The 26,435-nt window shown below is 38.8% G+C and overlaps 1 protein-coding gene across 3 annotated transcripts; it reads right to left on the bottom strand.

The window, feature by feature from the left end:
• Positions 1-1,537: 1,537 nt before the first annotated feature.
• Positions 1,538-26,340, bottom strand: KIF27 (kinesin family member 27). Of its 3 annotated transcripts, XM_068666950.1 has the most exons (19): positions 26,197-26,340; positions 24,475-24,869; positions 22,371-22,571; positions 20,606-21,561; positions 17,963-18,106; positions 15,486-15,692; positions 14,652-14,812; positions 14,141-14,274; positions 13,416-13,571; positions 12,982-13,119; positions 12,090-12,295; positions 11,561-11,758; positions 11,097-11,210; positions 9,862-10,038; positions 8,976-9,191; positions 7,737-7,943; positions 6,733-6,931; positions 6,088-6,252; positions 1,538-4,477 (listed from the first exon to the last, which is right to left on the bottom strand). In XM_068666950.1, exons 2-19 carry the CDS (start codon positions 24,782-24,784, stop codon positions 4,014-4,016), a joined length of 4,353 nt encoding a protein of 1,450 aa, XP_068523051.1. In that variant the 5' UTR covers positions 24,785-24,869; positions 26,197-26,340; the 3' UTR covers positions 1,538-4,013. The 3 variants fall into 3 exon arrangements, with proteins under 3 accessions (XP_068523051.1, XP_068523052.1, XP_068523054.1); XM_068666951.1 differs by lacking the exon at positions 12,982-13,119 and having other exon boundaries at positions 26,197-26,339; XM_068666953.1 differs by lacking the exons at positions 11,561-11,758; positions 12,982-13,119.
• Positions 26,341-26,435: the final 95 nt, after the last annotated feature.

The raw sequence follows: 26,435 nt of genomic DNA on the forward strand, positions 1-26,435 counted from the left end.
GGCGGTACGGGGTCCGGCCGGGATCAAAAATCACCGCGGGCCGCCGCCGGAGGGCCGCCGCCCGCCCGCCAGCCCGGCCCGGTCCGCCCGCCCGCCCGCCCGCCCTACGTGCAGCGCGGGAGCGCCGCCATGTCGCGGGGCGAGGCGGCCGGCGGGGGCGGTTGTGGCGGTGAACAAACATAAATGGTTGCTGTAATACACAATAAATGTTTGTTCGTTGTCTTTTGCATTATAAAAACAAGGAGTTCCGTTGGAGGAGCGGGAGTTGCAAAAGCTCCCTGCTGAAGTAAGGAGCTGTATAATGCTTGGCTAGACACTATGAAAATTCCTTTGCTTAATGTAACAAAAAAGAGAACCCCCTCCCCTTCTCTCCTTCTTTATCTCAGTTGCCTCTTTTGTTCAAAGACCCTGCTGCAAAGCTCATGTAACCATCTCCTGATAAGTCGCTAACCTAGTGTATCAGCATCCTGCCTTCCTGTCTCACGCTGGGCCAACATGACCAAATAAAAAAAGAAGTTGAACCACAGCACCGAGGAAGACTACGGCCTTCATCTTCACGACCACCAGAAGGACAGAGACGACCCCCTAGCAACAGTGCGCGCAGTCGCAGAATATACCAGGATGTGCTGCGTAATCCTGGAATCACCAAGATATAAAAAGGGACCCTGGCGGGAGGTGATGTGTGCGCCGTTGGCGGAGCCGAGACTCCCCGGCCGCCCAGCGCTGTTTTGCTTGCTGTTGCTTACTTAATAAATTCCTTTCTATTATTAATGCAATGCTCTCCGAAAATTAATTAAGGGGGCAACTTATAACATGGGGCACCTTCCCTTGCTTCTTCCCTCACCACCTGTGTCCACGCACCCCAGGAATCTCTCAGACCATTTCCTCCTTACTGCACTGTATTTCAAGCAGACACCTGGGAAGCTGAAGTCCCCCATGAGACTTCCCTTGCTGCGTATGCAGTATTTTATCTGTTTTTTGTTTGTTAGTTTGCTGGGGGGGGAGGGAGAGGGATGTTCTTTTTTTTTCTTCCCCGTTTTTCTTTCCTTTTCTTTCTTCTTCCCTCTTGCCCATATGATTGCCTTGCTGTCCTCTCTCTCACATTGTTCTGTTTGTGTATTGAAATTGCTAGCTCCTATTCATGGTCAACACTTCATCCAGTTCTCAAAGATCACAAAGGTACCCAATGTATTTACCTCCTGTAGTGCTACAGGACATTGTACTTATGTCTGGAAATGGATACATATGGCATACAGAATCTAATGTTTGAATGACTACTTAATCTGTAGTGTCACAGCTGCAGAAACCTGCAGAGCATCAGCAGACATCTACTACCAATTGAGTTGTATGTTTCCTACATTCCTTCTTGCTTATTTTTCGTCCGTAAAGAACAGAATTTCCATTTATGCAGACCTCAAGAGGAATTCATACTTAGTTGTAGAGTAGTGACAGGTATTTGATAATACACAGTATCATCCGAAGAAGAAATTTCTTCGGCAATTCTTTCACCTCATAAAGAATAGTAAATAAGTGCACATTTTAAACTGTATTTACTTGTTTGTTTATTGCTGTTTGACAACAAACATGGAGTGAATAATACAGACACTAATATTAAACTTAACATTAGCAAGACTTGTTACTTCCATGAAAGTAGAAATAATCCAACAAAAAGATTACGATTCTTATCTCACAATTGAGATGAACAACATAGAATAATTAAGTATGGTTTACCTAACCGTTTAGAATATAGTATTTTGCAATCTACTCAGAAAAATTGTAAATGTGCCACAAGACAATAGGCCCATTTATCATGTTGTAACAGCCGCTTCATGATGTGGACAAATTGATTCTGTGCTTGCAGCAAGGAAAAATGCAGTCCTTTCATATCTACAGCCACACATGTTATACACTACTTGCCCAGATGACAGCAGAGTAAAAATCCCTTTGCTAAGTACATCTAATAATCCACAACAACACTTTCAAATATGCCCACTTGTAGTCCACTGCTAACATAAAACTAACCTTACTTTCAAAAGTGCCTTTTTTTATATGTTGGAGAGAGTTATGGATAAAAGTTAGATTCATTGAAGTGCGGACATTCTGCTCTCTGCATTCAAGTTTGTGCAGCTATTAAGTGTATGCTTTTCAGTGAGTACTGTACTCTTACAAAAAAGATTTGCTTTTCATCCTGAACTGATTACCAACAAAAGTAAATCAAAGGATACATGTAGCCCTTGCAGATTGGGAATTCAAAAGAATTATCTATCTTCTAAAAAAAGACATGAGTAATTAGTACAAAGAAAATACTGTATTTGCCCATCTAGCTTACCTAGAAAATGCTGAATTTGATCCTCTGTTTTGTTTGTTTGTTTTCTACAGTAATGGTACAGAAACAAACAACACACTTTGATATTCCCAAAGTGCAATTTTTTTAAAGCCCCAACAAACAAAACCTTCAAGTGAAATAAGCAGTTCCCTTAATTTCACAACCAGACCATAACAATTTTTTTTTTTTTTTTTTTTTTGTGGAGAAACAAAAAACTTCTAGGTCCTGCAATAGGACACAAATTTTAGATGTGATATTTTTTAAAGTACTTTCATGTTCCTTTTCAATAACAAATTGATCTTTAGGCTATTTTAATCTCAAGCATGGCTCGTATAAAATGTATGAAGTATTTAGAAAAAAGAAGTCAGAGGTCAGTCATTATCAATACCAGGTAAGATTCTGGAAACTGTATTTTCTAGCTATATAGTGAAATAAATTATGTAGTTTGTTATTGTTTCTGACCCAATGAAATGAAGCAGAATGTTCTTTCAGAAAACCTAAATTACACAGGTACAGTGCACTTTGCACTTCACAGTGCAATTTTTGAAAAATATTTTAAGTTAGTGAAATAAAAACAAGTAAACAATATAAATTACTTCTTCAATGTTAAAAGGTCTTTGAATGATATGTCCATAGATACTGAATTAATTACAATCCATCTCAGATTCACTCAAACTGTGTGAACAGCACAAGAACCTAATGATTTGATTGTGACCAGAAGAACTAAAGGGCATTACGTCGTTCATCTATGGCTGCTACTTAACAAGACCATCTGTAGTGGGTTTACATGGCAAAGTTTTGGTAGCAGGGGGCCATAGGGGTGGTTTCTGTGAGAAAGATCTAGAAGCTGCCCCAAGTTTGGGAAGGGCCCCATTGTTTTCCAGATCTGAGCCAATAAGCGATGTTGTCTTGCGCCTCTGTGAGAGCATATTTAAGACAGGGAAAAAAACGCTGCGCCACACAGCAGCTGGGAGAGTGAGAGGAGTGAGGAACACCCTTGCAGGTGCCAAGGTCAGTGAAGAAGGAGGGGGAGAGGTGCTCCAGCCGCTGGAGCAGAAGTCCCCTGCGGCCTGTGGTGAGGACCATGGTGAAGCAGTTTTCTCCAGGTTGGAGAAAACTGCTCCAACCTGGCTCCCCCATGGGCAGCAGCTCCTGCCAGGTCACCTGCTCCTACGTGAGCTCCTCTCCACAGGCTACAGGTCTGGCCCGGAATCTGCTCCGGCAGGGGTCTTCCACAGGTGGCAGCCTCCGTCGGTGCAGGGCCACCTGCTCCACCGTGGTACTCCATGGGCTGCAGGGGGACATCCTGCTTCACCATGGTCGTCACCACAGGCTGCAGGGGACTTGCACCTGGAGCACCTCTCCCCCTCTTTCTACACCGACCTTGGCACCTGCAAGGCTGTTCCTCATCCCTTCACTCTCCCAGCTGCTGTGTGGCACAGCGTTTTTTTCCCTGTCTTAAATATGCTCTCACAGAGGCGCAAGACAACATCGCTTATTGGCTCAGCTCTGGAAAACAATGGGGCCCTTCCCAAACATGGGGCAGCTTCTAGATCTTTCTCACAGAAACCACCCCTATGGCCCCCTGCTACCAAAACTTTGCCATGTAAACCCACTACACCATCAACAAAGAAATCTAACACAGTACCTTCAGTACCAACAGCTATTAAAATTCAATGAAGAGTAACTATGTCTTAGTGATACTAGACTTTTTGTCCATTTCGATGGAGTCTGGAGCAATAAAACTGACACCTGCACCAAGGCTTGAGCGTCTCAAAGCTAATTCTGAGGGAGGGATATGACGTAGCTCTCTGCGAGATAATTTTACAGAGGTTACTCCTTGAAATTGTGTTATGGTCTCTCTTCTGTGGGTGACAGAAGGTAGCTGAGGATGAGATTTTGAAGGCTGAGCTTCATCTCTTCCTATTTTGTCATCACCAGTGCTTGACAAACACTCTTTGTTGCATCCGAATTCTGATATATCTTCTCCAAGCTTGTATGAATTCTGCCGTGACCTTAGAGTATTTATTCTGTCTGCTTCCTTTACTTTTCCTGCTTGACAGTTGGTTTCCAGGTTATGTGTTAGCTTGAATTCCTCAGAAGCAGCTTGTGATTCATCTTGACTGGATGCCCTGTCACCAGCACTGTTACCTAAAATGAATTTTTTATCAGGAAATACACAGCTAGAAGTTATATCAAGAAACATTAGTAAGTTGGTATGGTTTTACAGCACGAGTAACTTGTAGTATGAAAGTGGTAAAAAATTACAGTAATCTCACTTTTTTCTGTTAAAAAGTTTATCATCTACAAAAATATCAGAGGGATTTACTTTCCACTGGCTCTGTGCTTGTAATACAAGCTTCACCATTCTAACTTGCAATTTAGGCAATCTTAAAACAACTGAACCATGACAGTAAAATATGAAATTATTCGTATTTTCAAAAGTAGTCTGCAATTTCATTAGCAGAACACACAAAACATATTCTTTGAATGTGACTTTAATGTACACAGGGATTTTTGTTATTTTTAAAGCTCATCACTTTTTTATTACATATATTCAGAGGAAAGATAACTAAAGGTAATTATACAAAAATACTGAGCGCTTCTTACAAACGTTACAAACATATGTATTTGAAAAAGTTAGAAATTCACAGGGACATTCACCCTTCTACATTTCGCTACAGTTTGGCTGGGATGGATGTTTCCTCACAGCAAAACATGTCCTGGACTACATGCTTCTTTGTGTATTAGACACAGAATAGTCTTCCCCATGCTCATTTACAGTCCAACCTGTGGAATATTCATATTCACACCGTCACAGCATACTTTCGAGTAATGAACCTCTAGGCTTATTATCCTGCCTGGAGAGCTAAACCTCAATTCACTCTGGTAGCAACAGATGCATATGTGACCAGCATCTACGTGTTACAAAGACATGGCACTACCTCAAGTGTGATGAAATAGAACCATCAGTTAAGAGGAAGAATGAGTCACGCTGAGCCTTAAAACGAAACACGGGGCCAAGAAGGCTGCACTGTGCGTGTGAAGTGTTGGTGGTGGCAGTGTGAGGTGTAAGACAACCAAGATAATGACAATGATTAAACCATTTTTGCTTCTACACTAGAACTACTTCATTTTAAGTTTGAGTTGTGGTTAGTAGGACATGGAACAATCAAAAACTTTTAATAGTTGTTTGTTGGTCCTTTTTTTTTTTTTTTTTTTTGGTCAAAGCATAGATCACATTAGGAAGCTTATCTTCTTACTACAAATATCTAGGTCTTTTAACCTTAATAAAGAATGATTTTAGTTAACTGGAAGTATGGACCGCCTCATTGACAATCTTCCAATAAATAACTTCTATGAAATCAAGTGCTGGCAGCAAAATCAAGTTGATTGTTTAAAATACTGGCATCTAAAAGCATAGCATATTACACATTTGTTAATTATAATGCCATTCAGAGTCTTTCAGATAATAAAATACCGTTTTCTCAACCACAACAGCGTGAGACTGTAGCTTCTGAAATTATGCTCGAATACACAGAAAACCAAACATGAATTTAGAACAGTGTTATACCACTGCCTCTATTAAAACCTGATGTTGTCTCTCCTTTGCAAGTGTGGGGAGATGTAGTACCTTCCTGGATAAGAGTTAGTTCAGTAAAAATATGATTTTTATGTCTATCTGATATACTTTTGTCTGTTTGCTATCCCTCAAATGATCTACTGACAAACACAAAAGCATTTTAAGATAATGTACTTACATTTAGTAGGTGCCATTAGTTGATGGGGTGACTCTCCAAAAAAGCCCTTCAATTTCTTCTTCAGCTCTCTGCTGGTTTTCTTATAATAAAATAAGTCTTTTTCCAGTTGCTGGACTTTTACTTCATACTCTTTCAAGGTTTCTGCAATACCTTCACCATCTTGTTCTAGGGCAAGTAAAACTAGTATGAGAATCAAATCTTCACTTCACTTCTCTGTGCCAAAATCAAGATGCCCAGCTAGAGATGTCCTGTATTTTGCTGACACTCTGCTTTCAGTGTGTACATTTAAACTAGTATGACAGAGGATCAAAAAGCCCATGCCAACCCCAATTCTCCATTTTAATAGGAGCATTTAGAGGATAAAGATCAATGGGATTGGTATCTTTCACCTTTCCAATGTCAACAAATTGAATATAAAAATATGACAATTCTGACAGTTTTTTAAAAATGGTCAGCTTTTTTCTTTTATACAAGCACCTTGTGTCTGTTCATCAGCATCCTACTCGACATCAGAATTAGTAACAGCCAAAATGTTATCTTTCTACCTCATATATTCTTTTTTCTTTCATGTGAAACACAGTATTTCTCAACAGTGACTAAAGATAATATCTGCTGTACAATTCCCCTTTGAAAACAAACAAGCACCCTTGAAATGATGCAGTATCAACTGTAGTTTTTTCTCATGTTCTCTGTGTTGTAGCGTCAGCTGCCTGTCACATTGCAACTTGATGTGCTCAAGTGCAGATTCCAATTCACGTATTATATTTTCCTGGTCTATGACCTTCATTTCCTGTTCTTCAGTCTGCAGTTGTAATTTACGTTCAGACTCTCGCAGGCCAACAATCTAAGAAAGAAATACACTTCTATCAAACCATTTCAACAAACGCTTTTACAGTTCTGCTTAATAGATGAATGGATACAAAAGCAATTGTCTCTATAAACTGTAAGCTTATACTGGAAACAGATTTGCCTGTTGACATGAGTTCACACTTCAGAATTGAGCTCTGTATATTTTGATCACATGGACTAGCGGATTTTTTAATGCCCTGTGCAGAACTTAAACTGATACAAGAGTTTTTCTCCTGTTTCTGGAAAACTTCCAATTTGTGTACCACAGACAACATGTTCACAAAATCACCCGAGGTTCACCCATGGGCAAAGAGAGACACCAAGTCCTAATACATTTCTTTTTTATGTTTCCAGGTGTCATTACGATTCTTCAGTATATGGTGGTAAGCACTTATTTGCAGAAAGATTTTATAATGGATTTGGAAAAAAGAAATACTATCCTGAGGTTAATAAAGACTGCAGGTGGGAAGAATTTCAATATGACACCACTATTTAAATATGTTGCTACTTGAGAAGTTAGCAGCATAAAGCAGTGGAAAGGAGCAATGAAATTTCCAGATTTGCAACACCTTTTAAGCTAATGACACCAAAACAAGATACAAACAAGTAATATAAAAGCATCCTTTTTTATGTTGATGTCAAGATGCAAAATATCCAAATTAACAACAGATGTGAGTAACCTAAGCAGGCTTTCAATGAAAGGGGATTAAATTGACTTTACTTCTTGACACTATTTCATTTAACTATTTAGCACAATAACAGGTAATAGGATAAAATATTGATCATTAGCCAAAGCAAACCTTGTTAAAGTATTTGAAGAGGATAGCTCTGAGCTCATTAGCAGACAAGGAAACTAGTTTTCCTATTACATTATCCTCACTCTGTGAAAGGATCTGTGAAGAGGATCTAAGCAAGTACTGGCGACTCTGAATACTTTCATTCTTGTAATCAATAGCAGCCTCCAGGGCTTCAATTCCTTCTTCCAGCTGGAAAAGGACATGTTCTTCCTACACAGAAACACAGGAGTGAGATTGTAAAAAAAGTACAAAACAAATCTTTGTGTGCATAAGACATTAACTTCATTCTCAAAGGTGAATCTAAATTTAAGAGCAAGACTAACTAGTAGTAGTACAGAGAATGGAATGGGAAAAATAAGAGGAAGAGTACAAATCTAGAACCTGTTTGGAGCAACCAGGAAATGTTTTGATATCCCTTCCACAGACCAGAGTTCAAACAAATGGTTCATCACCACAAAAGCCTAAATTCTATTCTTCCTTCATTTTCCCCTCCCCACAATTTGATGACTTCTATTACTTTTTCAGTTGAACTAGTTTTCTAATTAGCGATTAATGAACCAATCAGATCTGTAAGCAGTTTGGTGACCATTATCTGTGCAGGAAGGTGGCAGAAATTAATGCCCTGAAGTATTGCAGAAGATTCTGTGGAGTGAAGCAAATAGGATTCTTTCTGGCATGCTATCAGCTCAGTAATAGGCCCCAACTGCTGCTTCTCAAGACCTAAAACACATCTGTGTATTTTACATCAATTTATTCAATCTTCAACTTAATTATACTGATCAATTCAAGTGTGTAACATCCACAATATGGCTTATTTTCATTGTAACTATACGGAGGCCTTCAGGTGAGGTTTGGTCTTTCACAAAAGCCTATGAAAAAAAAAATCAAGGGACATCACTATTAGAGTACTTCACCTTGTTCTATGTCCTGATATGAAAATAGCTGCCTAAGATAAATTGATGTACATCCTGTTTCATTATTTCTAATTATATAATTGTTAGGCCAGCGACATTTGTCCGGACTCTAGCTAAAGTAAGTCCCTCTGAAAGTATATGTTGTTCACTGTTATGTAAGTAGTGCCATTATAGCAGTATTTTCATGTTGGCTGTTAACAAAAACACCCAACCTCAGTTCCTTGATTCTCTACTATCTAATACTGGGAGACATTTTAGGTCATGATTGGAATACTTTATTATACAACATTGCCTAAAACTTCTATGTATCTCAGAGATAGTTACTTACTTCAGCTGACAACACTTTACCCTCTTTCAGTTTCTCATCCACACTATTTCTTCTTCTGAGTAGCTGATCCCTTTCCTTCTGAAGAACCTGAATTTTTTCCAGAATGTCTGTCTTATCTTCAGTAGTGCTGTCCTGAAGCTGCATACCTTTATCACACAATTCCTGGTCCAGCATACTTAAGCGAGTAGACAATTTCATACTATCTTTATTTAAAGCCTTTAAAAAAAAAAAAAAAGAGAGAGAGAGAGAGAAAGAAATAAGAGGAAGAATGAAAGAAACCGTAAGTATAAAACTCCTTCCCCATAAACATGTACATGAGACTGTCACATCCTAGAGTGGAAGACCTGTCTACTTCTTGTAAAGGGACGCCATTTAGGCTAAGTAGATAGCTACCATAAAATTTACTATTTAATCAAAAGATGAAAGAAAACAAAGAAAAGCAATGTGCAGTTTTCTACATATCTTACATGAGTTAGTCATTACGGTGACAATGACATTTCAATTTCTGTTTCTCAGTAGCCAAAGTAAATAATACAGAATGTTTTTCTGCCATGTTCTCTAGTTTGCAGGCATTGAGCAATTTTTTAGATATCGTTATTTAATGTGCTGCAATAACAGAACTTTGGAAGTCAGATTTTGTTTTGTTGTTAGAATTTCGGGGATATCATGTAAATAAAGGTTATTACATTCTATTATTCATGTTTAAAATGTTGATTTGATCAAGCCACACAATAATGTAATGACAGCGCTAGAGATACAAGTTGCATGGCTTAAACCTCTTCTGTTATCCGGCTGCCCTCCTCCCATAGTCTTTTCAGTCAGCTCTACAATTGTGTTAAGTTTCTTTCTTTTTTTCTTTCTTTTTTTTTTTTTTTTCTTAAATCACCTGGCTAGATCTCAGTTTCTTGATTTCTAGGTGGCTTTTCTCTTGCAATAATGCTTCTTTTTTAGCTACAATGGCTTCTCTTTTCTTTAAATCTTCTTCTAGTTCCGCTAACTGTTGGTGCTGTTGAAGAATTCTTTCCATTTCTTCATCCAGCCATTTCTTTTGCTCTTCTAATTTCTACAATTTAAACAGAGATCCAGAGAGCATTAACAAGGACTATTTGGGTCAGAATTTTATGACTATGTTTTTCCTCTTTTAGAGTAACTGATAAAACGTGAGAAATCAACATTTCAATTCTTAACATCAATTGCTCAACAGAATCCTGATTCAGGATAATACAGAAATAGGACTGACTTAAGGAGAGGCTCAACCATGTTATATTACTACATCTTATGCAAACAATTTTATCAGATGCTTTTAAGGAAATGTATTATTTTCCTAAAAACAGTTATATAAATAGATGTCATATATAGAATGACAACAACTAAGTTTGAAAGGTACCATAAGAAATCAGCTAGCCCATCCTCATTGCATTATTCTTGCCCAAGACCAAGATTTGTGGAAAAACACATAGTGATGAGAAACTGTGATGCTGAAAGAAAGAAAAAATGGGAGTTCTGATCCTGCTAGCAGAGTCTATTATAAGTCTCTTCTGAAGCAATGGTTTATCAGTGGGCATATTGCTGGTATGGCTAAAAAGTTGCTTTTATTTCATTTTTTAAATTTATTTTCACCTCTAAAGACATTGGTTAACTCATGAAACTCTTATGTTCCAATGTCTAGTTCTGAAATCATGCAGGTAGCACTGTTGCACAGGAAACCTACTATTCTAACACTGTCATGCACGACCAAAACCATAGCCGTCTGTCATATTTGTCAGATGGGAAAAGAAATAAACAAACAAACCATGCAACATTTATAACAGAGCTCATCAGAATCACCTTCAAACCTACCAGACAACCAAACTTGTTGAATTTCCAGCTATCTGAATTACTACCTTTGACAAGTCATAGAAAAAACAAAGACATTACAGCCCTCTCCTTTCATTCATCCAAAACCAGTAAAAGAGCTTCTTGACTTGTCTCAGTTTTTGCTACAACAAAAAAATAACAATTTAAAAAAAAAACAGGGGAGGACGGAACACTCTTCTTCCAAACGCTTTACAAAGATGACAAGGGGTGAATAAAGACACCTTTCTTTCCAGTGTCCACACAGATTTGGAATAGATTAGCTACCTCTGATTTCTGTAAAGTTCCCACTGAGTTATTTTTCTTCTTTTTAAATGCAGCAATCTCTCTGTCTTTAAGTTTAAGAATCTTCTGTTGCTGTTCCATCTTAAGCTGAAGTTCCTATAAACAAAAACAAACAAACAAAACTTTCTTTCTGCCTCAATCAGTGTGTTTTTCAAACACATTTAATGACAGAATCTACGCAATCATGAAATCAGAAATATTGAACTAATTTACATGCAAAATTGCAACTCAGGGCTAGACATCACATAATAACATTTAAAAAAATAGCTGAAGAGAAAGGAAGAATGAAGATTTCTGTGAAAATACTTATACGCAATTTCTTCAGTGTCAAGTAAGCAATTACTTAAAATGACAAAATCTGGTAGTAGAGTACATTGCCTTTGGGAAAACAAAGGTAAAACTGGTTGATCTTATTCTTTGTCATAAGGAAACAGAAAGAATCCTACTTTAATTTGTAGCTGGTCCCGCTGAATCTCTGCTTCTAGTTGCTTCTTTTTTTCACTCTCCTCACGCAGTCTTTTCTCTAGCAGGGTCTGCTGATGCTTCATCTGAGCCACGTTCTGCTCAAGTTCTATTGCTCGTTTTTCACTTTGGTTAGATAGAGAAGCCAGATTCTTAGTGTCTTGCTTCTTCTTCTGTAAAGCCTGAATGTTCATGGAAAATTTCAGCTTAACAACAGGAAAACTTAAAACTAAAACCTGACTCAGGTTAATTCTCTATTTCACTGAGTTAGGACAGTGAGCAAGACTTGCTACATTTTGCCACAACAATCACACATTATTTCTAAGGTCTCTGAGCCTTCGTAAAATCATCAAAGACAGAACTATCTAACTACTTAGTTGTTAAATAGTAGTGGGTATAACTGTGTGAAGGTTTTGTGTGAAGCTGGTGAGAGTTTCACAAGCAGAGTGTACAGATTTCAAAGGTGATGCTGAGACAGGAATTTGCAAATCCTAATGGTCATATTGGAAATACCTGCACTTTCAGCTTAGCTGCATCCATCTTCTTTCGGAACTCTTTTTGTAGCTTGGCTTTCTCAGGAAGGTCTCTCAGCTCCTTATTCTCCAGCTCCTGAAGCTGTTTTTGAGTTTCAGCCAGTTCCATTTTGGCCTGCTCGGATTCTTGCTCCAGTTTAGTTATCTTCAAAGAATATTGCCTGCTTACAGACTCTGCATCCTTACCTTAAAGACATCATATCCAAATAGTTTTAAAACAGCAAGATAATAATTTGCAATGTATTACTTAAACCTGTAATTGAATCGTTACTTACTTCATCCTGATTAAACCAAAAATTTCTGAGACATTTTTCAAACCTAAACAAACAGCTCCCTTATAACACTGAAATATAGATGAACGAAGGAATCTTAAATCTGAACTCTTCATAAATCATCTGATGTCACCAAAGAAAGTAACACCTAAGTGCCACATCAAGTGAAAATTTTCTGCCTACTGCAGTCCTTGACAAAATAGCTTGCCTGTATTATTATGTTTTTTTTTTTGTTTGTTTGTTTGTTTTTGTTGTTGTTGTTGTTTTGTTTTTGTTTTTTTTTTTCTCCAGAAGAATATGCTACATATTTCTCAGCTTTCAACTTGGTAATCAGCAAACAAATCATGATTGTGTTTCTACTGATTTGCCCTGTTCGGGCAATCTCATTTGCTCTGTTTGGGATTCCGTAAGTACTGTTATTGGGGGCGCACAATGTTTCTCAATGACAAAAGACTGCCTCAGGAGAATATGTACACAGTAGAAGAGTGTGATTGAAACAGGTAAGCACAGATCTTTAGGGTCATCATAATGATAAGTTTCTGGCAAGCATATATATATCAGGACAGGTGTGTAATGATATAGGCTAACAGGGACACTGACCTTTTCCCTCATCCACTTCTGACTCCTGCTTCTCTACTGCTATGATGGGAATGCAAGCATTCCCAGCACAGTGTCGTATCTTCTCTCCTATCCCAGACACTGGGTGACAAACACATGTCCATGAAGAGATCAGTTGCACTAAGCATACATGAAAAATTACACTATAGGTGGATAAACACAATAAGCTACAAAACACAAAAAAATATTTAACAAACAAATCTGCAGATCACAGCTGAGTAGGACACAATAAAAATTTGCAGCCTTCAATGCAGTCATAGCAAGTAATTCATAGAAGTTATGAAACTGTAAGTTACCAGAAGTATTCCCGCATAAGAAAATTACCCAAAAACTAAGATATGCAGGTCTTCAGAAGTTTTGTGTCTTTCTTCTTGCTTATTTCTGAATGTCTTCATTTCATTTTTTCAGTCACTTACCTGTTCTTACTAATTCCTTAATAAGTTCTTCTTTCATTTTGATGTTAAGTGCAAGTTCTCTCATTTTTTGCTTGGCTTCAGTGAGTCTCAACTCTGAATTCTTTAACTTCTGCATGTTAAAAACATGACTTTTCTGGAGGCAGTCAATTTCTTCACCTTGAAAGAAAACAAAGCAATGTGGAGACCAAAAAAAAAAAGGAAAAAAAAAGGAATAAAAGGAATACACTCTTTATCCAAAAGACAGTGATCTGAAATACAGTATGTATAGAATTCTTACAAATGAAGTGAAAGAGCCAAAAGGAGAGAGTATTGCAAAGAGTCTTTTCCCTGCCGTCTAAATACGGAAATAACAGCATGCATTAGCATTTCAAGAATGCTAATGAATGCTAACCTGAGAGAGAAAAAAAAAAATATTATTTAAGCATTTTCAGTGCATCTCTGATGAAATAATAGCATGTTTCCTTTTCTTGAACTAGTACTAGATTTGTATGTCAAGTGCTTTCTCGCTAGTAAGTAGTACTTAAACATTAAGGTCACTGATGTCAATTTTAGAAAAGGGAAAAGGAAAATAATTTAAAAATAAATTTATGTTGAGCTATAATGAAAAAAGTATTTGTAGCAAATAAAGACATTTTGATGAGAAAAATAATTACATGTGATAAAGACATTATTGCATATTCTAATATTATATCTAACACAATTTACTCTCATGACTTCCATTTTACCTGTGGCTGTATCAGTCTGTGGCACAGATTTGTCACATAAGCTGGACTTGCCAACTTGACATTTCATGTCACTTTGCTCAAACGGAAAGCACAGAGAAGCCTGTTTTCGTGTCCATGTTTGGTTTATTGAATGCCTAAGAAAGAATGGAAAACATGATACATTCTAAACACAAAGGGATTTTTTTTCTTTTAACTTTATATAAAGTACATGATATTAAAAAGAAGGGTGTCAAACTGAGAAAGCTTACATAAGCATTTGCACCTTCTTCTTCCCTTGCTTGATCTTGTTGGATGATGTCCCCAAAACAAGGATCATGCAATCTTTATCGCATCAAAAAAATGTGGTTTTTAAACTAGTTTCATAATATGCCTAGTTGGTCCTGCAAATTTATTTTAAGTAGTATCACAAATGGCCTCACATTACAGTAGGATTAGGCAGTAATATTATATATTTATCTGTAACAAAAATTAAAGAAAAAATTACTTAAATGAGAAAAAAAAAATAAATTACTTTTTACTGTCTGTATTTTCTTTCTCTTCATCACTCTGATCAGAGAGGTGGCAGTGAAGGACTTCATCTTGATCATCTATGTAGCTCAGTATCATCTGGCTACGAGCACGGAATCCTGCCATCATCCGAGCCAGGGAAAAAGCAGGGGGACTGGTATACACCTGCCAAAAAGCACCCAAAAAACACTTGTAATAGTTCAGTAATTCTTTATTGATATTCCAATAGTATTTCAGTTTAAAAGTCTTTCACTACCTGGCCTTGTATGCAAAATTGCAGGTGTTTAAATAATATTTCTGAGTACCTGTGTACCAGAAGGTTTTGCAAGAGAAGGTTCTGCTTAGAACACTTGTCCCAAGTGCAAAAGAAGGTACTGTTACCAACTTATTACCCAAAATGTTCAGTTTATCAGTACAGAATAATCATTCATTTTGGTAATGCTCCTGTCTGAACTGTTAAACATTGCACAAAAAGACCACTAAAGACTACAGCTTTATGACTGTGATAAATTCTGTGTTTTAAGTCAATTTGTATGGGGCTTTGAGCAACCTGATCTAGTGAAAGGTGTCTCTGTCCATGGCAGAGTTGGACTAGATGATTTTAAAAGGTCCCTTCAAACTCCAGCCATTCTGTGATTCAAAATGTAAGCCCATATATTTTGGACAATTGTGACATAGCATGTGTCGCAAGACATTAGAAAGTACTTTTTCAGTCTTCAATGCCAAAATGCTTCAAAGCTAAACAGCAGCTGATAATAGGTCACCATAATTTGTCACGCCAAATATAATTATTGAACAATAACTGTTAAAAAAAATGTAATGCTTAGGTAGACCTTACCTTTCGTGTCTCTGTCCCTGAAGATGGGTAAAGGGAGTGTAGCAGACTTTTTGTGAGTGGGACACTGTATGGCCTCCTTGCAGATGCCGTAACGGCAGGCCCATCTCCACAAGCACTTGAGAAGTCCGAAGTTTTCACAACCATAAACTTCTCTAATTTTTCTTTTAGCTGATCAATAAGGATTTGCTGTTCCACCATTTTTTCATTCTCATATTAAAAAAACAAAAACAAAAACTGTTGCTGATCATCAGGTTTGCATCATACCTTTCTAAATTCATTATAAAGGTCAGTCTTCTTGTATATCATTCACTAACTCTAAATTCTTCTGCAGTGCACAGGCAAATTCTGCAACAAACTGAAAATTCTCTGGCATGACAGGTAGAATCTTACCTCTCCCCAAACTCCAATCATTTTTTTGAGACATTTTTGTCTCTAAAGGACCTGTCCTATATAAATTATGTCAGCTAGATTTAGACATCTAGCGAGAAGTAGATGACATATTTATCAGCCCTTGCTTGCCTTATTTGTGTGTTCATGGATAAATAAAACGGTAATTCAAGAAAAATGTTCAAATGAAGCACATGGTCTGAGTTTAAATAATGAAATGTACATACATGTAGGCTTCCTCTTCCTCTTGGAGCGGTCCAATTTGAAAGATTATTTTTATTAATTAACATTAATAAAATTGTACGTGACCCCAGGATCCCCTGCATCAACCGTTACTTTCTTTTCTACCCAGTCTCAAATTTGTTGGTAATGCTAGTTTGAAGAACTTACTTGCCTTTCCTACAGCAATCTCTGTGCATTGTTCAAAATTACTTCACTGAACTGATTTATCCATAAGGCCAAGACCATACAATTTTCAGTCTTCTCTGTTCCTTACAGAATACATCTAAAATCTTGCCTACCAACAGGAAATTTGAATAACAGCTAGAGATAGTTAACTAAAGTATGCATTCTCCTACTTTGAATCATATATTTTTTATTTATTCTTTTTTTCTCATCTTCTTAGACTGCAAGTCCTTTCCCCATACATAGACAATGCCCCAAAAATTGACATTTTGTTGGAATATAATACATAATATTTCTGTGTCATAGGAAAAAGAATATATATGTGAATACCATACATTTTATGATTGTGGAAGTAGTAATGGGCAACTCCATCTTGCAACTTTTCTTTTTTTTAATCCCTATAAGACTCTGTCCCTTATGCCCTTGTACATACAACCCCATAGTGCATAACCTGTTACATAAATACATGTGTACAAACATTTACATGCTACTTTTACAGTTCTTATTCTATCATGTATCATTGAAACGACACTTTCCTGTGCATACAACTTTAAGCCATTTGACACAAGCATTTGATTTAATTATTATACTGATTTTTCTGTTTTTAAGTAAAAGTGAGAGCTGCGATCTTTTGCCTACAGTACAACTGTTTCTGTTCGCAACATCTGCCTCATCTCCTCCATAGGATACAATTATAAGCATAATCGTATATAAGCATCTATGTGCATTATAAGCATGGATTGTTTCAGTCCAATAAGCTGACAATATGCAGTATGGGTTAAAAAAGGAAAACACACAAAAAAAGCCTATCCAGAGATGACAGAACAGAAAAAAAGTTAGAGGGAAGGAAAAGATGGTGACCAGTATACTTACCTTTCATTCATTGACTCTCCCCAAGCCATCAGCAAAGAAGAGGAAAAAGGAGAAAAAGGAGAATAAGGAGAAGAGTACTAACTAGCCATGTTTATGCTGTTCCCTTTAAAAAAGGTCAGATCTATCATCCTATAAAGTTAGATCTATCAACTATCCTATATATGGTCTCCTGGATCTTGAAATGCTATTCACTTACTACCCATTAAAATTTCATTAGCACATACAAGATCTAGAGAGGGAAGGAGGCAAGCAGTGTTTGCACTGTGTCACTCAGCTTCTTGTAATAGTAAACACTCAGAATACTAGGATGAAATTCTGTCTTAAAAAGTCAAAAGGCAACAATACTTTACTCTCACACTGAATAAAGATATAACAAAGCATGTTTCTATACAGCCTTTCAATTAAAGCATTCTGTAAGAACTTTATGGTCTTTTTGAGATTCTAAACAATCTTTAAAAGCCTTTCAACTCCTAAATCATGAATCGTCCTGAAACAACTTAGCAACAATACAGATCTGGAGGAAGGCAGGAAGCAAAGAGAGGGTGAATGAATCACTTAATATCATACAGGAAGGCTGTGGCACAGTTAGGCTGATACACAAACTTCAGGAATCACAGTATTGTGATTCACCCACTAGATGATCTCAGCTCATTAGGGAATACAGCTCTAATTCAAACAAGGTGCTTGTAAGACTGGTAGGTGTTTACATCCAAAAAAATTCTGAAGGATCTGTCTTGAAATAATGAGTACATTCCTATAGTGGATGGATGGTTTGATATAGATATATGTAATATATGCCAGAGGAAAAATACCTGTAATCTATGTGTTTCTTCAGCCTTCTTTAAAGATTCCAGTTGCTCTTCATTTTCCTGTATTAATGTCTTTATCTGATTCTGCAATATCTTCAATTCATGATCCTTCTGGCTGAATACTTCTTCATCCATAGCTAGAGCCTGCTAGATAATAAAAGGAAAATTCAGCCAGTGGAAAAGCAGGCATTGTTATTCTTGAAGTTGGAAAATTAAATACATACAGATATTTATTTGTTGTTTAAAGATGTGATTGGAACTGCAAAGTTGTGACGTATATATGGCAAATTCTCCCACCACGGAATCACAGAACAGCTGAGGCTGGAAAGGACGTCTGGAGGTCACCTGGTTTAACCCCCGGCTCAAGCAAGGCCACCTTGAGCAGGTTGCCCAGGACCATGTCCAGGTGGCTTTTGCAGGTCTCAGAGGATGACTCCACCTCTTTGGGCAACTTGTTCCAGTGCACAGCCACAGCCACCACACAGTACAGAAGTGCTTCCATATGTTTGGATAGAAGCTCTTGTGTTCCAGTATATGCCCACTGCCTTTTGTCCTGGCTGCATGTTCACTGCACCTTCCCTTCAGGTATTTGTAAGACATTGCTAAAATCCCCCACTGAGCCTCCTCTTCTCCAAACTGAACAGTCCCATCTCTCTCAGCCTTTCCTTATTGGAGAGGTGCTCCAGTCCCTTAAGCATCTTTGTGGCCCTCTGCTGGACTTTTTCCAGTATGTCCCTGAATCTCTTGCATGGGGCAGCCCAGAACTGAACAGAATAAAGCAGAATGGAGTAGAAAAGTTGGAAAGGACCTACAAAGATCATCAAGTCCAACTGGCTGACCACTTCAGGACTAACCTAAAGTTACAGCATGTTATTGCGGGCAGTGCCCAAATGCCTCCTGAATACTGACAGGCATGGGGCACCAAACAGCTCGCTAGGAAGCCGCTTCCAGTGTCTGACCATTCTCATGGTACAGAAATTTTCCCTGATGTCCAGCATGAACTGGACATCCCCCACAGCTTTCTGCCATTCCCATGCATTCTTCCCTCAGTTACCAGCAGCAGAGACCAGCACCTTCCCTCCTCAGCAAGTTGCTGAGAGCCATGAGGTCGCCTCTTGGCCTCCTATTCTTCAGACTGGACAACACAAGTGTTCTCAGTCTCTCCTCATAGGACCTGCCTTCCAGCCCTTCTACCAGCTTTGTTGCCTTCCTCTGCACACTTTCAATTATCTTAACATCCTTTTTAAACTGTGGAGCCCCTGAGCACACAATACTCAAGGTGAGGCCACATCAATGCTAAATATGGTGGGAGAATCACCTCTTTTGACTGGCTGCCTATGCTGTGTGTAATGCACCACAAAATACAGTTTGCAACTGCAACTGGACACCCTACTCCAGGTGTGGCCTCACTGAGTGGAAGGATCACATCTGTTGACCTGTTAGTGATACTTTGCCTAGTGCAACCAACAAAACCACTAGCCTTCTCAGTAGGAAGGGCACATGGCTGACTCATGTTCAACTCGGTGTCCACCAGGACGCCCAGCTCCTTTTCTGCAGGGCTGCTATCCAGCGGGGTGGCCCCCGGCATGCACTAGTGCCTGCAGTTGTTCCTCTTCAGGTGAAGGACTCTGAACTTTCCCTTGCTGAACTTCATGAGGTTCTTGTCAGCCCACCTTTCTAGGCTGTCAAGGTCCCTGTGGTTATGGCAGCATGGCCCTCTGGGGAATCAGCTGCTCCCTTCAAAAGTGGTTTCCACCAGTTGTTTCTTTACTTCTGTTTCTCATCTATTGATTTTGTTTTGACAAGTTTCTTTCTCCCAAAGGAAATAATGTACCCATAACCAATGCTACCTTACAAAGTGGGTATTTAAATCCAATTACTTTCTTCAGTGTGCTGTGAGATGTGGCTGTAAAATCTCAGCATCAATCATAATATTAATACACCTCTCAAACAAAAAAATAAGGATGGCCCTCCTCATTTTTCATCTCAAATAAGAGCCTGAAGATTAAAGAAATTATAATATTATTTTTTTTCAGATGTTTTTCTGGATAAGTGATCCAATAGTGATTGAAGGTTACTTCCAAATGTAGTTGGCCTTCCAGAAAACCTTTAGGAGCCAAATGCAAAGTATAGACACACTATGTCTTACCATTCTAAAGACAGATACTTCTGTACAACTGTATCTTTTCTGTACAACCTATATCTTTCAAGTAAATACAACTCTTAAGAGCTGCTCAGGAGCCGTTATTGCCCTGTTTATTTTAGCATCTCCCTAACCATCTCCTCCTAGCTGTGGATGGCATGCTTACCTGGGTATCTTTCAGTTTAAACCCAGCTCTTACACTGTTTTGAACCTGGGAAGCAGAGCTTTACAATAAGCCAGAGAAAAAAAAATGAAGAATAAATAACATAGCTGTAATTTAGGATTACAGATTTTCTTGAGAACCAAGAAAAGCCAGAATTTGTGTATGCAATTGCGAGGTAACAATCTACAGGCTTACCAGAATTCAGTGTGAAAAATGAAAAGAGGTTGATTTTATAAAATTCTAACTTGTTGGAACTCTATCTCCTCCTCCTACAAGACAGACACATTAGCTTTCCTGATTTGTTCATAGGTACCTAAACAATCAACTTATAATGAAATACCTGGCATTTCTTTAGTTCTCTCCTCAGCTGAAGAATTGTGATATGATGGGGCTCTTGCATGGTGCCAGTTCCAGTGTCAATTTGCTGCACGGTGAGAGCTTCCTTCATTACTTCCTGTACCGTGTTGATCCAACTCTGCAACCTGTCCCGATGACTGCTTTTTAAGCTAACATCATCATTCAAATCAACCAGGAATGGGAAGGCTTCGTCCAAACAGTTTCTGTAGCTGAAGCACTGAACTTGAAGCCGGGTGAGCTGTTCTTCTAGCAAACTGATTCGGGTTCTTTCTTGATTTAAGTCATGTGAACACTGATTACCAACTTGTTGGTTCTGCAAAGCTTCTCGGAGCAATCTGATTTCAAGTTCCATTTCATCAATCCGGTCTTGATCAGGGTTGTAGTTTACAACTGGTTTATTTCTAATGTTTTTGGCTCTGTTTGCATATTTGAGCGAATTTAAAGATTCATCAAAGTCTGATGAGGATGGACTTATACATGTTATCATGACAGTCTTGGCGTTCCCTCCTAGGGAGTCTTTCAGAATGCGAGTGATTTTAGCATCCCTGTATGGAATATGTACGCTTTTCCTTTTTGGGTCTCCAAGAGCACTGATGACATTTCCCAAGGCCAACAAGCCACTATTGATTTGAATTGATTCTTTGAATCGTTCACCAGTATTTCCAGTCTTTGTCACCCTCTCTGATCCTGCCAAATCCACAAAATGGAACTTTGAAGCAATCATCTGGACTGATTTCCAAGATGAATCCTGTGGATCACTATTTTTTTGAGACTCTGCAGATGGTTTCTGACAAATACTGATAGTAAAAATGGCATGTGATCGACTAGAGTGTTCGTTCATTTGTGTTGTGCCTGTGTGACGAGCTGCATTGCCACTTTCCAACAGGCTCATCACTTCATCTGCACATTCTACTTGGAATTCCTTAGCACCAACAATCACTTCAAACACCAAAAGAAAATCAGAATAAGTAAATTAATTCTAAACTTTTCAGTAAAAGTTTACTGCAATTATGAATAGTCAATCTATAAACACAAATCACAGAAGCATAAAAGCCTGCATTATTATAAGGTTGTAGCACATAGCTAAATAAAATAAAACAGTATGTGGAAAGCATGAAGTACAGCACATCTGAAACCTGCAGAAATATAATATATGGGTGTATTTTGTCACAGCATTTGAAACAATATCGTAAACAGAATACACAGACTTAGGTGTTTACACATCATCTTATGCAATTTGCAACCTAGTGCTATCTAGAAAAAAAGTACGAGCAAACCTAGCTCAAAGCTTACTTTGTCAGTTAAAAAAAAAAAAGACAGAAATTTTGAAAGTTTGTAGTAAAAGTGACTCCCAGCCTATGTTAAGAACATAGTTCTTAGTGGAATGGAAGCAGATATTTACAGCATAAGTAGCTTAACAAATATAACTTTGAAGTGAGAAGCAAAGGCTTAATCTTAAAGCATTCATTCAACTGAATAATCATGCACAATTGTGTTTCTATGCTGAATTTGCAGACACAGTAACAGTACTACCTTACCACCTGATGCTGCTTCTGGAGGAACATTGATATTGTTCATAGGAATCTAAAATGAATGCTGCTTCAGATCAGCTAAACCGAATTTATATTTTGAAAACATGACTTCATCTAGTATTAGTCATCGATAAGCTCTCTTTTCAAGAGATGGAAACAATAATTTGTGCACACAACAGAAATCAAATGCACAAAGTTCTAGAGCTGAAATCCTACCTGTATTTCCCTTTTCATCTTCTCGGATATGTAAATCTTTCACAGAGGTCTCCAACTCCAATAAATCTCGAAGTTCTTCCTTGTAAACCTCTATATAAGATACTTTCACACGGAAATCGATGTTATGGTTTTCAGAAATATGCTGAAATAACTCCTGAATAGCCCGTGGGATTATGCCTTTTTCATCCTCTGAAACTGATGCTAAAATATAAACACAGATGTCACAGACACTTGCAGTCATTCTGTCACACAAATTACAAAGACTAAAACTAAAGAGAAGTCTGTGAGGTTTATCACTCAATATAAAAAGGAATAGGAAGAGCTCAGTTTTCCCAAGTTTTCATGTAAATATTTGCTTTTCTGTTGATCAGAAATGCATGGAAATGATACAGAACTTTACTACTTTCTGCAGGTATGAGACTGAAAGAAAATTAAATTAGTAAAAAATCACGCTAGAAGAAAAAAATATTTTGAACTTGCTAATGAATTAATGATAAAACTTCAAATCCTTTATGCAGAAAGAATTAATACATAATTTTCAGGGTTTCAAATTCAGAATCAAGGACCGAGAAAAATCCAAATAGTCTTCTAATTCCTGCTACTCCACTTCTTCTCTCTTATTCAGCAGAACAGACAAACAAATTGTGACTTCTCGATATGGAAGGGAAGATAACCAGAGCTGGTGATACAGGATTCCAGAGAAAGTCAGAAAGCAAAATCGTATACATGCAGAAGCTGAAGAATTCTTCTGCAAACTAATACAGAAAAAAAGCAGTTTCCAGTCTCAGGTGTTTGAGAAACACTGACTTGGAAATACCAAGTAAGTTGAATAGTAGAGTTTCAGATATCTGCCTTTAAAAAAGCAAAATTTGAATTCAACATAAAGTTCAACAAGGCCAATATGCAAGGTTCTGCACTTGTGCTGGAACAGTTCCAAGCACAACTACAGTCTGGTCAGAAAACAGATTGAGAGCAGCCTTGAGGAGAAGGACCTGGGGGTGTTGGTTGATGAGAATCTCAACCTGAGCCAGCAATGTGTGCTTGCAGCCCAGAAAGCCAACCATATCCTGGGCTGCATCAAAAGCAGCATGGTCAGCAGGGGGAGGGAAGTGATTGTCCCCCTCTGCTCTGCTCTCGTGAGACCCCACCTGGAGCTCTGGGTCACCCAGCACAAGGACGTGGAAGTATTAGAGAGAGTCCAGGAGGGCCACAGGGATGCTTAGAGAGCTGGAGCACCTATCTTACGAAGACAGGCTGAGGGAGTTGGAGTTGTGCAGCCTGGAGAAGAGAAGGCTCTGGGGAAACCTTACAGCAGCCTGCCAGTGCCTAAAGGGGGCCTACAGGAAAGCTGGGGAGGGACTCTGGAGGGACTCTTTGTCAGGTGGTGTAATGATAGGACAAGGAGTAATGGCTTTCCAACTAAAAGAGGGTTGATTTGGATTAGATATTCAGAATAAATTCTTTACTCAGAGGGTGGCAAGGCATTGGCACAGGTTGCCCAAAGAAGCTGTGGATGCCCCATCCCTGGGAGTGTTCAAGGCCAGGCTGGATGGGGCCCTGGGCAACCTGGTCTAGTGGGTGACATCTTTGCCCGTGGCAGGGGGTTGCAACTGGGTGATCTTTAAGGTCCCTTCCAACCCAAACCATTCTATGATTCTATTCCATGAAATTTATATATGAAATCTCTTTGTCAGTCTCTGAAAAAAGTCCAAGAGTGAGTTTGCTTAATACAATTACCTAAAGCAGATACTTTCTAAGTAGGATAAATGGAGCAAAAATTTCTAAAGCACTGTGTTTCAGAAAGTAGTGTAAGTTGCCTGTTAGAATAGAGAATGGGAAAGAGCATTTTAATTTTTTTTATTGAGAGAAAAAAAATTATGAGAGAAAAAAAATCTCTCATACTTTTGGTATAGCCTAATGGACACAGAATTTGTGTTTAGAACACAACCATCACATAAACTTTGGAATATATACGTATTTTTTTGCTATACGTTTTTTCATTATCTCTTAAAAATTCTCAAGCATCATCTGTTATGTATTAAATACTTAATTTGCAGAACTACATTGTTCACACACACAGAAAAAAAGACTTTTTACAACGTACCAATGTGACCACCTCCAATGGTGTAAGTCTTCCCAGAACCTGTCTGTCCGTATGCAAATACTGTAGCATTATATCCCTCAGTCAAAGACACTAGAAGAGGTTTAATGCAAACTGTATAAACTTCTTCTTGGGTTGAGTTTTTGCCAAATACAAAATCAAAAGTGAAGACACGGTCTTTCCCAATGATTATTTGTTGTGTATTTGGGACTAATCTCACGCATACTTGGTGGTTATGAAGTACTTCCTTGGAAAGCAGAGGTCTGACCCTTATTGCAACTTTAACTGGGATCTCCTCCATGCTGGCCTCCATCTCTGTACTCCCCACTCAGTATTCAGGAAGTCATTACAAGATCTGTTACAATTCCTCTGTTCACCTCAGCTGCAATTTTCTGCACCTAAGAAAAAATGTTTTCCGAGTTAAATAATAAAGAATTAACTCCCTGCTGAAAAAGAATGTTGAAGAGTTTCCCAAAGAATACATAAGCATCACTACACCCTGGAAAGTAACTGTGATAAAAAAGCAGATATGTTAACAACTGTGAAACCAGTGCATAAACTAATTTTGCTTCTATTACCTTCTAAGCTAGCAGACTTAACCTTTGGTCTGAAAGTGGTCAGACTTTCTGATTGGACATTATACTGCCATATGAAGCAACAATATTGTAAGATCTTGTTAATGAACTGTTGATAAAGCATATACTTACAATGAACCTTATTTTCTCACTGCTACAGTACTGATGCATAGGCAACAGAAATTATTCAAAAAAACCCTTTTTATCCTGAATTTATACCTATACACACACACGTGCTTTAAAGCCATCTTCTGCTTACAAGGGCCAAGTATTTATAAGTTCAGAAAGCTGTTGTGTTGCTTACATGGTGGGTATGATTTTAAATATTTGTGATTACTACACACCAAGCATTCCTCTGATTTTATTCCGTCTGTTTATGCCCATATGTAACTATTTTTTATTAGTTATATATTTCAGCAACCATGGTTCCTTATCCTGCCCCCCATGGATTAATTCTGAAGCAGAAGACGAAGCATTGAATAGTATTTCTTTACAAATGTCTATCAGAAACACTCAAAAGCCTCTATGGGTATCAAATGCTGCCGGACCCCAAACACATCTTCTGCTCTTGCTGATTCTCATTCAAGGAGGCTTTGCCATGCAAAGGAAAGTTTGCTGAACTTCCTTCTTGCTGAACTCACACGCAGCCTTTTGGCTCCGTTACCCAACTGGCAGAACTCACCAGCTAAGCACATCAAATTCAGCCTTCATGAAAATGCAACCAGATTGAAACACAAGTCTTCTGTGGTTGCAAAGAGAAGAGTTTTGGCATTTCACTTACACCCATTTGCATTGAGGGCTTGTCCATGCAGAGCTGAGAAACTCTGGAAGCTGACAAAAAGCCTTGTTTTACAGAACCGAGCAGAGGGAAGCCAAGGAAGGGAAACAAGAGCCTGAAATCCTGCTCGTTTCAGAAAGGGCACGGCAATCACGAGCAGATACTGAAAACTTACTGACTCCCCACCCCCCCCCCCCCTCCCAAAATTACACCGAAACAACGACACAAGTCGCGGGGAGGGGCGGAGGAGGGGAGAGATCCCGTTTACTATTTCCTCAAACAAACACACACCAAGCAAAATGCCGGCTCAACGGCGCTGTGGGGCGGCTCCCCCCAGCCCCGGCCCCGGCCCCGTCGCTCCCCGCTCCAAACCTGCTCCGGGCGTCGGGAGGCAGCCTCCGGGCGGGCTGAGGGGCCGGCGGGCCGCGCCTGGGCCGCCCGCGCTGCTGTTGACAGCGCCTCGCTAGGCAACGGCCGCAACCTTCGGCGGCGCCGCCCCGCCGCGCACAGCGGCCCCCCGCGGCAGGAGGGCGCGGGCGGAGCGGGGGTTGAGGGGTGGGTGTGAGGGGACAACGAGGGGGCAGCGGGGGGCAGCGGGGGGCAGCCCCCGG

This window comes from Anas acuta, chromosome Z (assembly GCF_963932015.1).
Source record: "Anas acuta chromosome Z, bAnaAcu1.1, whole genome shotgun sequence".
Classification (NCBI taxonomy): Eukaryota; Metazoa; Chordata; class Aves; order Anseriformes; family Anatidae; genus Anas; species Anas acuta.

Excerpts from the sequence above, each read along its gene's own strand:
- KIF27 (XM_068666950.1), bottom strand. The coding sequence starts at position 24,784 with ATGGAGGCCAGCATGGAGGAGATCCCAGTTAAAGTTGCAATAAGGGTC. Across the intron at positions 13,572-14,140 it reads ACAGACTGATACAGCCACAG|GTGAAGAAATTGACTGCCTC; the intron begins GTAAAATGGAAG and ends TTTTCTTTCAAG. Across the intron at positions 11,211-11,560 it reads GGGACCAGCTACAAATTAAA|GAACTTCAGCTTAAGATGGA; the intron begins GTAGGATTCTTT and ends TTTTGTTTATAG.